General features: G+C 41.5%; 1 protein-coding gene across 1 annotated transcript; it reads right to left on the bottom strand.

The window, feature by feature from the left end:
- Nucleotides 1–1,846: 1,846 nt before the first annotated feature.
- On the bottom strand, nt 1,847–11,077 carry LOC118099416 (methylmalonate-semialdehyde dehydrogenase [acylating], mitochondrial). Its single transcript, XM_035144020.2, has 12 exons — nt 10,887–11,077; nt 10,574–10,618; nt 9,281–9,355; nt 8,679–8,840; nt 7,284–7,362; nt 6,040–6,342; nt 5,632–5,753; nt 5,208–5,397; nt 4,914–5,095; nt 3,996–4,175; nt 3,080–3,178; nt 1,847–2,989 (listed from the first exon to the last, which is right to left on the bottom strand). The coding sequence occupies exons 1-12, from the start codon at nt 10,923–10,925 to the stop codon at nt 2,885–2,887; spliced, it is 1,581 nt and encodes a 526-aa protein (XP_034999911.1). The 5' UTR covers nt 10,926–11,077; the 3' UTR covers nt 1,847–2,884.
- Between the last annotated feature and the right edge of the window lie 3,212 nt (nt 11,078–14,289).

Genomic DNA, 14,289 nt, shown 5'->3' with positions numbered 1-14,289 from the left:
CTGTCAAGACCGTTAGACAAGGTTATTTTTGCTCCAGCATACCTGCATGTTATAGTGGTTCAGGGATTGTTGAAGGAGCGTGCAGTGTTTCTTCTAAACCTAGATAGATATAGAGATAGATAGATAGACAGAGATAGGTAGAGAGATATAGGGATCTAGATATACAGATAGATAAATATAGAGACAGAGATAGGTAGAGAGATGGAAAGGTAGAGAGATATAGGGATCTAGATATACAGATAGATAAATATAGAGGTATAGAGTTCTCTTGGCCTGTGTTAAAGCTCCAGAGCTACTTCATTATTATTCCTTGTCAATAGCGAGTCCTCCTCAAACAGTTCAACACTTTACTGTCACTTTGTATTGTTTATTGTGTGCTGGACGTTGTGTACAGAGCTTTTTCTAAAAGTCTATGATGCAGAGTGAAGTTAGAACACTTTGTGTTCATCCTACCTGGTTTATCTGCATTGGATATTTTAAAGTCAAACATTTGCATAAAATTAAACTGCCATTTTATTTTATTTAAATTGTACATGCTTTTACTGAACTGTTATTTTTCATTCATTGCATGTCAGCTATTTCAGAGGTCTGTTACGCAACCGACAAAATCTTCAGACCAAAGTTTAAAGCTTTTCAAAATAAAAGCTCTGTAATTCCGCTGCTATAAAGCATTGCAGCTTGGGTTGCAAAGGGGCGGAAAATTTCCGGTAAATTTCCGGAAACTTTCCATGGGAAGTTAAGCTCGGGAATTTTGGAAATTTTGACACTTTTTTTGCAAATGTTAGCTTATAACAGGTAACTTAAATGTAGTTGAAAACAAGACTAGGCAAGCCTAGCTCAGCTGGAACCTGGATGCAGCTAGTTGGGAACATTGTCTGCCAGAAATGTAAACCTATGACTTTCTGTTGTTTTTGAACGTCTTTGTCTAGCATATTGATTACCAAGATCATGGTTGATCATGGTCGATGACATCAACATCGCTTTCTCCTCCGCTGAGCCACAGGAGACATTTAACACCTGTGAACTACTTCCCATTAACTGACGTTTATGTGTAAAACTACTTCCCCTTTGCACTTTACATCCATTTCCTCTAAAGTAAAAATATATTCAGAAACCACCAATACTCATCTCCAACATACTGTCACATAAACTGCTGAGGTCAGATTTTCATATTGAAGTCCATCGTTCCTGCAGGTTTTGATAAGTTTTCACTGACCGGGTTCTATCCTGAGATCCACATAGAGACGGTAGAGTTCTACTCACAAATGGATTAAGTCAAAAATGTCATTTTTAAAATTTGTATTAGAAATGTTTGCATGCATGTCTGCTTATGACAAAACAAAATGTTTCTATTTATGTCTGTATATGACAAGGTAAATACAGTTAGTATAAATTACCCCAAAGTTTCCAGTTTATTCCCATTAATTCCCGTATATTCCCGTTAATTCCCATGGAAAGTTTCCAATTTTGAATATTCCCAGAATTTTGCAACCCTAATTGCAGCAACAAAACAAATGTGCTTTTTCTTTGTTTATCGGAGGACGTAGAAGACACGTTCCACTCAGTCCACAGATTGAAGGCACACTGCGCTGACCCCACTGACTGGTGCAGAGCGCTGGTCCTGTGTTATTTTTCATTTTATTAATATTAAATGTATGGCTTGTTTAAATCACACCAAATTAAACACTGCACTTCCCCGGACCATTAAAAAAACCCAATCCAAGTGTCAGGCCAATAAGATGAACGATTCATGATTTATGCGTTCGAAATACAGACAGATGTTTGTGTAGTGAGTAGGAGGATAAAGGCAGATCCCGGCAACAAGTTTAAACACAAGAGAATTCACTAGAATCAATTAGTGTTTTTTATTCAGCCATCTACAGAGACTCAAATAATCTTCAGCTTCATGACCTAAGAGAGGAGTCAAGTGGACAATGTTTGAAGTATCTTGGATGGAAAAATCTCTGACATACTGTAAGGGCTCGGTCACACATACGTGAATATCACGGGTCAAAGTTCACCAAAGTTGAACTCCATGCAATGCCCCCCTTGCTTCCGCTAATTGGACATGAACGGGTGCGGAAGGTTTGCCACTGCTTCATTCACGTATGTGCGACTGTTTCATCCCTAGAACCTCGTGTTAATGGAGATCATCATGACATGTAAAACACTGCAATTTAACTTCTATACCATTCACGACTAAAACAAATATTGCTCTAACTGTTCAGTTCAAAACTCTGAACTTCTATCTGACACAGAAGACACACACTGATCCCACCCCTGGACAGAAAAAACAACATACATCTTCAAGTCATGAATATCAACTATTATTTCAGATTTAAATGGAGTAACAGAATTGGAGTGTCCTTGTTCTGATTAAGAATTTGTTCCATGAATATCTACCTAAATTTCTGATACACACAACAAGCTAAATAACCACAGTGGGTGGATACAGGAGGAAGACATTTGCGGTTACTGCTCAGCAGCAGATTCTCAAATCCTTCCGATTTCTCCTTCAGGTCTTCAGAAATGTAACATCGGAGCACAGAGAGGATCATTAAACTGACAGACCTTGATTTAGTCACTGCCGACTACACTACAGGATATGAACAGAAGAAAACGGGTACAAAAATACAACAAACCTCACACAGAGACTCACAGCTCCATTCATCCCAGCCGTCCAATTCAGCTCCCCCGTCTCCAATAGCGGTTTCATTTGAATCAATGTGTTTTTGTGCAACTACAGTGTCCAGGAAGTTCAAGCAATCACCAACCAATAATCCCCCCATGTGAACATTTCAACAGTAAAAAGGACAGTAACCTTTTTCCAATCCCTCCTTGGCTTTAAGGCATATGAGAAGTCAGTGAAGGTTAACATCTTGGCTTAGCGTCCCATGGTTGGCATAGTAACAGCTGGGCTCGTCACCGTCGCGTCCTCAGCCTTCCACTGTGATGTCACCGTCTTGATCTGAGTGTAAAACTGGATGCCCTGAAGATGGAGAGATAACTGCTGCGTCAGGGAGACAAGTTTTTCATTGCGTTGATCTAGTGACTCACTGCTTTGTTCTTTTTTTTTTACCTGTTTGCCGTAGAAGTTGGTGTCTCCTCTGAATGAACCTCTGGAGCCAGTGAAGGAGAACATGGGGAGGGGGACGGGGATGGGCACGTTCACGCCAATCTGTAGAAACGCAGACACACGTTAGTAAGAAATCATACAGAAGTACAGCAGGGGGATAAATACTTCATGGATTTATATTACTGTGAGTTGCTTGGAAAATGTAGGAAAAATATGATAAAATCTAATATACCAACACATGCACTTAACGATGCTCTGAATTCCCTCAGACAAGAAAATGTAAGGAAGATGTGTATAAATAATTCCATTTGGATAAAGATCACTCCACATCTATTTGCAATAGACGTGCTTTTCGACTCCACTGGGAAAAGACTCAATTATGATATAACATCTGGACAAGACTTATGTTTGGGCTACAATCAGGGGTTGATCAACAGAATATTTAATATCTGTGAGTTTGGGCTATTGGTTAGAGAAAAACAAACATCAAACGACATCACCTTGGACTTGGATTTTCCACAAATTTTCTGATGTTTATAAATCTAAAGATTAATTATTTAATCAAGTATTTAGCAAAGTAAGCAAGTATGTGAATAAATGTTTCTTGCTTGGGACCATTCCAAATTAGCTCTTGCTGGATTAATGAAGACTTGGGATTGTAACATGCAGTTACACTTCCAGTTTAAATGGATGTATAGCTAATTCACACCGAGGTTGTCACTTTCATTAACACTTCAGTATCATTGCGTCACTCCGGTGAATATTCTCACTTCACATGAACTCAGGATATGTTACCCTCATCCAAACGAGAACACCTCCCACACATTTACATGCAACCAGTTTTGTCCCAGTTAAAAAAAAACATGTTTACATAAAAGCCTGTTTCTGAGATCTCTAGAGGCCTCTACTTCAGTCTCACCTGTCCAACGTCAACTTCATGTGTGTATTTGCGTGCTGTGGCTCCATTGGTGGTGAAGATGGCAGTCCCGTTGCCGTACGGGTTACTGTTGATTAAAGAGATAGCTTCGTCCAGATTGTCAGCCTCCAGAACCACGAGCACCGGTCCGAAGATCTCCTCTCTGTAACACGTCATGTCCGGCTGGAAAGAACAGCAGAGTGATCACACCAGAGTTTCCACCAGCATTTCACATCATCCACAACGAATCCTCGAGGACGCTTCATTACCAGCACATTGTACAAAGTTTAGGATGTTATATAAATACCTAGACAAAACAGGGGTAATGTGCCTACAGCTAATCTCTATTTTTAGATGTTTACGAAGGCTCACAATCAACACTTAATGGTGAGGAAAATGTCACTAACAAAGCTTCATGTTTTTGTGAGATGGTTTTATAAGGCAAGTGTCTTAGTGTGAAAACACTAGTGCAACTTAGTGTTTTCTTTTTAGCATGAGCGTCTTCTCTATTGTTTCCAATGCTATTCATAAGGGGAACAAATCAACTGGGGTGGAACTCGTGGTCAACGATAAGGCCAACCAAAGAAGTTGTGGGAATTGAGACATCATTTTAATTAACCAGCTTTGTCAAACATATTAAACTGAATCCGTTTTTGAGAGGGATTGTTTGCATTAACCATTTGAACTATACATACAATTTCACAGTAAATAAGCTTATATTTAAGTGTTATTAAAAAGGACATTTTATTCATGCTAAAAATATTGGAATTTCCATAATTTAGTTTGTTTTCTAAATCCTAGATACATAAGTTTGTTAGAAAGCAAGGACTACTTCTTATTATTCTCTATTAGACTTTTTAGGAACAAAAAAATAAATGGTAATGTTGCACCTTTAGTTCTAAGTTCCAGTTCTCAGCTCACCGTAACATTGCTCAGGATGGTTGGTCCAACAAAGTTTCCATTTTCATATCCTTTGACCTTGACATTCCTCCCATCCAGCAGCAGCCTGGCCCCTTCATCAACACCACTCTGGATCAAAGACTCCACCCGGTTCCTGGCGTCAGGGGAGATCAGGGGGCCCACATCGGCACCAGGCTGATCACCTTCAAGACAAGGAAAATGTATTTATTGTTCAGGAAAACACACAAGAGCTGATACTATAAAAGCAAGAACATTTTTTTTTATTCACACTGACAAGGGCACTACTGAAATCACCTGCATTGACACGGAGGGATTTGGAGCGCTGCACCAGCTCTGGGAGCCATTCGCGAGACTCCCCGACGAAGATGGCAGTGGAGAGAGCCATACAGCGCTGGCCGGCTGCTCCGAAGGCGGCGCCCACCAGCTGGTTGAGGGTGTTCTCTTTGTTGGCATCAGGCATCACCACACCGTGGTTCTTGGCACCCTGAAACCACAAAATGTAGGACACTGCTCAGTTGGGTTTCTCCCCAGTAGACAGTAGGACATCAAACAGAGGCAGCACAGCGCTAACCCTATATGTAACGAATGATTGACAGCTAAGTGCTCAGCTGTTGTCATGGTAACGGCAATCGAACTAATTCTGCTCCATATGTATCTGTCCAGAATATGTGTATATGGGTTATTTGTTTAGTTAAAATGAGAACTGAGTTTGCTGTACCATGTTGGACTGCACCCTCTTGCCGTTTTTGGAGCCCTTCTCGTAGATGTACTCTCCAGCCTGGTTGGACCCCACGAAGCTAATGGCTTTGATGGCTGGATGGTCACAGATGAAGTTCACCGCTACAGAAAAATACAAACAGATATAGAAACACTTCATCATCATCAGTGCTGCCTCCGTAAATGAGCACCGAGGCCTTGGATACACAGATTCAAATCCTCCAGCCTAAACACTTGTAAATTAACTAACTTAGATATAGGCTGCATATATTATGGAAATGTCCCATCTGCATATTGCCAGGGGGTATATGATAAGTGTTTGAATCATCGTTGAACCTCTCCCCACTGTTTATTACACACCAACCGTGGATCTGAATGAACAGGAGGACACACAACCTCGCACACTCACCTGCGTGCTGGCCGTGGATGATGTTGAGTGTACCATCTGGTGCCCCTGCATCCTGAATCATTTTAGCCAGGAGCATGGTGCATCCTGGGACCCTTTCAGAGGGCTTCATCAGGTACGTGTTGCCGCACACCATGCCGATAGGGAACATCCACAGCGGAATCATGGCAGGGAAGTTAAATGGGGCAATGCCGGCGCACACTCCGATGGGCAGGCGATAGGTGTAAGTGTCCATGTCCTTACTGATGGAGGGTAAGGTTTCCCCCAGCATGAGGGACGTAATGCTGCAGGCGTGCTCCACCACCTCTGAGGGTAAAAAAAAAAAAAAGAAAGGATGAAGATAGATAAGAGTGCAAATAAAAACAGATTCAGAACAATACTAGAGTTATAGATCAATAGAAGAAGACATTTTAATACAGACAAAAAAATAGAACAGTTTGTACTTTGGCCTCTCAACGAGTAAAATCTGTTAATTTACTTTTTTCCCCCCCACTGTGAGAAAAAAAAAAACTTCCAGCGCCATTACTCCCTGTACTGTCGAAAATCTCTATTTCTGGCAGCACACCTGCAGATGTAGCATGTCTGTCAGCTAATAAGTTGAAAGATAGCGTGCCAGAATTATTTGGGCATCCCAAAACTGGGAGCTGTACCAAGTACAAAAAAAGTCTTGTAACCAAAATATATCTTTCTTTATTTGCTAGTGCATTTGGCTCTTTTAATTTCTGAAGATGATTCTAGTTAATGCGCAACTGCCAAAGTGAGCAAGTGCACCAGGGTGAGGGGAACTGCATAATCAGTCCACACAGACAACTTGACTCAGAGCAGGAGGGGGGGGGTCATTACTTATATTGCTGCATGTACATTAATTCATTAATATTAATAACCAAAAGTTTTTTTTCTATCCTCTTGCACAGTGCTTTACAGAGAAAGCAGAACACTAAACAAGCTGGCCACACTTTAATGTCAAAACTGAGAAATGTAATGCTGCAGGAACAATTAATAATTAAGTTAACCCTTGTTTAGATATGACTAATTAAGTTATGACTTTAAACTATAATGAAAACCAGACTAACCCTCTTTAATCCAATATGGTCAAACCTCGGTCCCAATATTAATTCAAATTAAATCACTTTACACAGTGCCAGATTTGTCAAAGGACTTTTAATCAGGAGATAAGACACAACCGGCCCTCTGATCAAATCTGGATATCAAAACTCAAATGGAAGTAGAGTCGATGCATTACTTACGCAGTCCTCTGTATACATCTCCCTCTGCATCAGCCAGAGTTTTGCCCTGCTCCAGGGTGATCGCTTTAGCCAGTTCTTTCTGGAAATATAAGGGAAAACTATTTCAGACATCAGCAAATTGATTTTAAGCCCTCCCCAAAAAGCACACATTTTCTTGCTCTCCAAATTTTCAATAACATGGACCACGTTCAGACCGAGTATTAACATCAGATCACAGGTGATCAGCACAAAGTACATAAGTGAACGCACCCAAATCGACCTGAGATCTGATCACTCAAACCACATTGGGAGGTGGTCTGAGACGCGTGTGGCCACTTTCTTTTCATTGTGTGAACATAAATACGACCCGTGCCACATAAGGAATGTCCTCTGACCCACTACCGGCACACAATGAATCTTAAGTATTTTAATTCTTCTTCTCAGTGACCATTTATCAATTTATTTGCGGCCACTGCCACAATATCAACACTGATGACCACATATCCCTTTTTCTGTCCAAATGGGTATAATCATTATTTTCACAGCCGTGCTACAACTCTTCAATTCACTCAGTCCCTCCTGACTCCGCTTTCTCTCATGCCGAACCGAACACATCTGTATAGTTGGGCTTCATCCACATTACTACGTTTTCATTTGAACACGCATTCACCTGGATACACCAAGCATCCACATTACTCCAGAGTTTTAGAGATGCAAAAATTGAGAAATGTGGGAACGCTGCTAGCCTTGTTTTAGTTTGAAAACTTCAGGGCCCCTGCTTAGACTAGACGAGCAGAAACAGAGGCATTTGGAAACAATGACGTAGACTCTAACAACCATATGCTGATTGGGTCTTCTAGGTCACGACCTAGCCTTTGCTGATAAGTCAGGCTCGTATTACATGACCGCTTTCCGGATGAAAACAACCAATGTGTCAGCCTTGGCTAACAGTGTAGAGCACAACCTGGATAATCAATTACAAGCATTGCTGGCCCTTTGCAGACGGATGTTGTGCAGTTTAATTCTGCATTTTACAATGATACAACTGTAAACAGGAAGAGGAGACGAGACATTAATCGTTTGTAGCCAAGCTCATTCTGCAACTAACAACCAACTGCTTCCTGTTAACATCGGCACACAAAGCCCACTGTACACGAGTGGTCACATGATATGCGTTTTCAGCCGTGTTGGTAAGGACGGGTATTAAAACTGATATAGAGACACTTATCACTCGCATGGACAGAGGTCAAAAACGCTGTAGTATGGATGTAGCCTCACACTGGAAGAAAACAACCTCATTGAGTCTTTTGGAACAGAAATGACATGTTTATCTCTCAGGACAGATGTTAATACCAGGTCTAAACGGGGCCACGGAAACACAACAAGCAGTCAGTTACTCTGACAGATGCATCTTACAATGTTGTCCTTGATGAGCTGCTGGTAGCGCAGGAAGACCTGCTGCCTGCTGAGGATGGACGTCTCCGACCAGGAATGGAAGGCTCTGGAGCACGAGTCCACAGCTGCCAGCATCTCCTCCTGGGTTGCTTTGGGAACACGTCCTACCACCTCATTAGTGGCCTGAGGAGCCGGAGACAGTCCACACAGACAAGTTGACTCAGAGCAGGGGGGGGGGGGTTCATTACATATATTGCTGCATGTACATTAATTCATTAATATTAATAACCAAATTATGGTTTTCTATCCTTTACAGGTTTTTATTGTGATGGAAACAGACGTCTAGTTGTTCATGCTGGAGCCACCCATCACCTCCTTACCAGAGGCTTATCCTTTCATGGCTGTGCATCAACAGGGACGGATTTGAGGATTTAAAACATTGCTTAACTTGCTCACTTTATAAATTAGGTTATTGGAAAATGATGAATCAAGATTTTCTCCTCTCCAATGTATACACATTTTTAATACAAAGCTGCACGGGTTGTTTGCAGCCAGCCTTTAGTAGAGATCTTGTAGCTGCAGCTTCTGTGCAGGTTGGATATCGTGCATCTATGAATACTCACAGGGTTGTGAATGTCGAGCCATTCCGACGTGTTGGACTCCACAAATTTGCCATCAATGAACAGCTTGGTGGTGGGCTAAAAGGATCACAGAAGCATATGATTAACTCGCTCCCCTGCTTGGTTACATCATTAATTTAGTTCACCGAGGGCGTCTAAATCTATCACTTCTACAGCTACAGCATTCATTTTAGATCTGTCCACTTTCTGTACACCGAGTTCTGTAACCGGTTTATTTTTTATATTCTAGTTTTCCTGAGAAGACATTTCTGGGATAAATCTTGCTGATTCAAAGAGTTTTCTATGTTACACTAGCTGTGTCCCAGTTCCACACCACACACTCTACTTCTAGGCAGGGTTTAAGTAAATGGAGCATATGCTTTGGGTGATCAAATACAGTGCACTAAAAACTAAAAAAGTGTTTCTTCATTAGATCCTTAATTCTGAATCCAAGACCTTGAGAATTCCACTTCAATAAGTTTCTCATGTGACCAAATAAGCATGAAAATTGAAAACCCTGCTAATGTCCCCCATAGGTAATCTAAAGAGTCAAATTAAAGAGCGCCAGAGAAATGTTATTATCTAACATCTCTTTATGGGGTTTTGGCTGTGGCTTTCTTAATTTGAAGTTGGATTTCTGACATTACAGCACAGGCAGATGTGTCACCTCATGTCAATATAAAACATGTTGATCCTCTTTGAAAACATTATACCAGGAGGGTAAATGTATTGACCTAGGAAAATTACTCTGCATTGCAGTGAGTGCACAGTGTGAAAAGAGACACTTATGTATATAGATTTATTGATTTGGAACCTCTAACATGTTACAATAGGAGTGCATTAGTATGCAATGCTACTGGGAACCTGTGCTTTCATTTAAATGACCTTTTTAGGAACAGATGAGAATGCACCAAAGACTCCACACTGGTGGTGGTGTGAGCTGCAGATCATGTGCCATAAAAATCTAAATCTGGAGATATGTCAAGTCGAGACCGACTGACAAACACCACCAATATAATCTGCCAAATTGTCACAGATACATCAATATGATCGCCAAGGAACTAAAACGTTCTAAGAAATATAAGGTCACTATGCTTTAAGGACCCAATTTGAACCCTTATCGTAGATGTTCATGTTATCAGCCATTAAACCTGTGATTGATAAACCATCAGATATTGATATTGGCAGAGCCGTAATCCTGAAGATGATGCAACACAACAGGTCGTTTTCAGAGCCTCACAGAGTCTGACATAACATTCACTCGCGGTGGGTTACGAAAGCTGCTGAGTCTCTTACCACTGAGGAGGAGGAGTAACACACGCGACCCAGCTGGATGTGGGCCTGCGAGGGACAAAACACCAGAGAATTAGTCCAGCACACTTCATATTGAACTCTTTGTCAAAGGTCGAATGGACAAACAGCTAATTCAGAGATATGCACTGACCTATCTGACTGTTAAAGTGATGCAAACAACACACACAGAGACAGAAACATGAAACACTTGTGCAGTGGACCAGCGTGTGAGCCAGTGACATGTTAGCTTTAGCTATTTGCACAAGCGTCGGGAACAAACTCTTTTCAGCATAAGGTGAAAATGAGTCTGCTTTACCTTCTTGCTACGTAGCGACCGGAGAAGAATGGCTGCCATTGTGTTGAGTTCTTGTTTCTGGTTCCCCGCTGCAAAGCCCTTCAACCGACCCAGACCACACAGAGAACTTCGGCTAGCAGAGGACACGGCGACGGGATTTACACGCTGCGCTTTCACTCGATCTACAAAACATAACGGCTGCGGATGTGGCGGATTAGCAGCGGCACGTATGATTTGTTTATCTGCAGAAGCTGCGCGAAGTGCGATTGGCTGTTTCTGCTCGAGGAGGGCGGGACCAAGCGGGATCAGAAGCCAATCGCTTCTCCCAATTCCCCAGCCGCCCTACATTACACGAAGCTGATTGGCTACTCCACCGAACCGGGACTCGACTCCTCTCTGATTCTTGAGTTTTGAGCTTTAAAAAACTACTTGATGAACTTTAGCGTGAAAAAATCGGAAGTTTTCTCAATAAAGTCCAATTACAACAGTTTTTTATGAAAGGACTAAAGGTAGTATTGGTTTGTGAAGGAAATATTTGCTCACACCGAGTGGCAGGTGACAGTTTCCATGGCAACACGCTTACAGGCAACATGGACTTCCTACAGTGGAGTTGTCATGAAGTTGCCAGGTGGATTGAGTCTATAGGATTTCCACAATACAAAGTAGGTTAACACTCCCCTGGTTATGGATATATTACATTATTATTACAATTACTATGTTATGTTTATCAATATTTCACCTTACTGACTGTATCGTTTCTGTTTCAGGCATGTTTCACAGACAACTTCATCCCTGGCAGGAAGCTCATCTATGTAAACTGTATCTACCTGCCAAGACTCGGAATCACAGATTTTAAAGATATGCAGGTATTAAGAAGAAACTAGATATTTTTTTTTATTCTAATCTTTAGAGAAAAAAAAAAGATGTTATAAAGGAGCCTTGTTTACATATCAAAGCTGCAGGTTCACACAATGATCAAGGAAGCTTCATCAGGGTGAGCCAAAGATGATGATGACACTTTAGATTTACTTACTCTTCACCATCTGGAGCTGAAACAAATGATGGTGTCTTTATGTTAATTTAGTCACATTTTTAATTTGAGTAAAAATAACAAGCTTTCGTGGCATCTTGTAGCACAGACATTTTTACAGATTTTTTTACCAATCATGGGGTGAAAAGTGAAAATAAATAAATAAAAAGACTAACCTATAAAGCAGAAATAATTCTGTTACATCCATGGACTGGCTCCAAAAGTGAAGCAAAAGTATCTAGATCACCCCTAGTGGCTGGCTGCAGTATAGGTCATAAATCCCACCTCCTCCACGTTAGGAGATGGGACATGGACCAAATTGTAATGTCAAAGTACACTTCAAATAAAATGTTCTCAGAGAGGATTTCGGTCATCTTAGATAACTACTATCTCACTAATGTGTGTCTCTGATTAAGTTTGGTTTTAATTAGTTATTTAAGGACACAAACACATGCTGAGACCTCATGATTGACAGCTGAGACTGACTAGTGATTTGTCGAGCATGTGTATCGACAGGACCTCGAGACTGCGGCTTCATTCTTGATTGCGACTGCACAGACTGGCTCCAAATGTGCAAGATGGCAGCGTTTGTATTCAGATAATTCTGTTTCATTCTGGACAGTAGGAGGAACTGGAGATACATCCTATGTCATGTATTCTAAAATCACCCTCCACTGAGCTTCGAGTTATCTTTAAACACTAGAAAACTGGCATAGCCTGTGCCGACTCAGTTGCACATTCCATTTGACACTTGTGCATGTTTTCCTTTGAAAAGTGTGACTTCTAATTAAAGTTGTATTTTCTAACTGAGCGTCACTGCCAGCGAACACCTCAAATCAGCTGTATCACATTTGTGCTTTTTACAGCAAATGTGTTTTTCTCATCTCTCCCTGAGGTCAGAACTAAATTAGCAAAAAACACCTTGATGCTTTCAACTCTGCTTGAATACAGAAGCATCAAAGTGAACCAAAAAAATTCTGCCTCTCATGGTGAGTGTACATTTTTGACAGTTGATTGAGGATTTATATTGATTTAAGCTGTAAGTCCTTTGAGGGGTTTGATTTTGGTGGTGTAACCCTATAACCTTTCTACCCATGATGCCACAGTCTCGGTGAGATCTCCTTTACAGACTAGACACCATCACTCTCGGTGGGACTACGTCATTAAATAAAGGTTAGATACTGTTAATATACACTTTATCAAAGGACTCACCGATGCTGTGCGCCCACGCAGGTCATCTCTGCTTGTGTGCGTGAGCTGCTGGGAATCACAGAGACCAGGTGGAGCAGCAGCATAGCCGACCCCCTCCGGGACAACATGGGCCTGTTCCTGGAGCAGAGGAGCCGCACAGGTGAATGAGCAGAGGGCCTCACCTACCAGCAGTCCTCAGATGACACGCGTCGGCGAGAGAAGGAGCCCAACGTGAATCACAACAGCAAAGGAGGGCAGTAAAAACCAAGACGTGTCAGTGTCATTTCCTATCACCAACTGTCAGCTCACGATGACTCGGATGATACACTCACTGTGGGTCACATGCAGGCCTTGACATTAACACTTCCCACCAGCAGAATGTGTGTATGCTGTTGTTACTGTGGCGCCAGATATCTTTTTTTTTTCAGTTTCAGTCTCAAAATCACGTCTGAAATGAATGTCTGGAAATCTACCGACTGCCGGTGGGACCTCACGAAGCGAGCAGAACAACAAAGACGTTGTCACACATCTATCAGTGACTCTGTACACACAGCACACTCCCATGCAGTATGATAAAGAGACTTCTTGTTCTGCATAACTATGGATGCTCAAACCATTAGGCTATTCCTATTGATCTCCAGTGGATGTGTTGCAACTGGATGGAGCTATTGATCTGCAGTGTACGAATCCTCTAGGTAATTCCCCGGATGACAACCAACACCTATTTTCAATGTGCCAGGAGGCAACAAGAGCAGTATAGGTAATTTTTCTTTGGAATATAATTTTTGGAAAAAGAACACAGACTCTGCGAGGCCAAGAAGAATGCTGCAACACTACTGTAATAGAGGTATGCACGTATAGACATCTTTGCCAACTTTTCACAAAAAGGCCATAGGATCATTGCATCAGATAGCGACGGATTGAGTGCCAAGCAGACCCATAGGGAGCCAGGGCTTATGGTTTCAGCCAAGTCAACACTTTCTTGCCAATAATCTATGTAATACATGCAGGGATATCCAGCTATAGGCTGCTGTGTGTGGCTCCGCAGACAACATGTAAAACATCTTATCTTAAAGAATGGGTCAAAATGTAGATTATAACAATCTGATCATGAATAGTGCAAACTGTTAAAGAGTCACAGAGTAAAAGTACCTTAGAATCGGAATTCATGAGAAAACTACTTTTAAATATCACGTTTCTTGT

This window comes from Hippoglossus stenolepis, chromosome 20 (assembly GCF_022539355.2).
Source record: "Hippoglossus stenolepis isolate QCI-W04-F060 chromosome 20, HSTE1.2, whole genome shotgun sequence".
In the NCBI taxonomy this organism is placed as follows: Eukaryota; Metazoa; Chordata; class Actinopteri; order Pleuronectiformes; family Pleuronectidae; genus Hippoglossus; species Hippoglossus stenolepis.
Note: the sequence above shows the minus strand (reverse complement) of the source record. Positions and strands in the feature narration are given on the sequence as shown.

Coding starts and splice junctions, on each gene's coding strand:
- LOC118099416 (XM_035144020.2), bottom strand. CDS start 10,925: ATGGCAGCCATTCTTCTCCGGTCGCTACGTAGCAAGAAG. Junction 10,619..10,886: donor GGTCGCTACGTAGCAAGAAG/GTAAAGCAGACT, acceptor TGTCCCTCGCAG/GCCCACATCCAGCTGGGTCG. Junction 6,343..7,283: donor AGATGTATACAGAGGACTGC/GTAAGTAATGCA, acceptor TTTTACCCTCAG/AGGTGGTGGAGCACGCCTGC.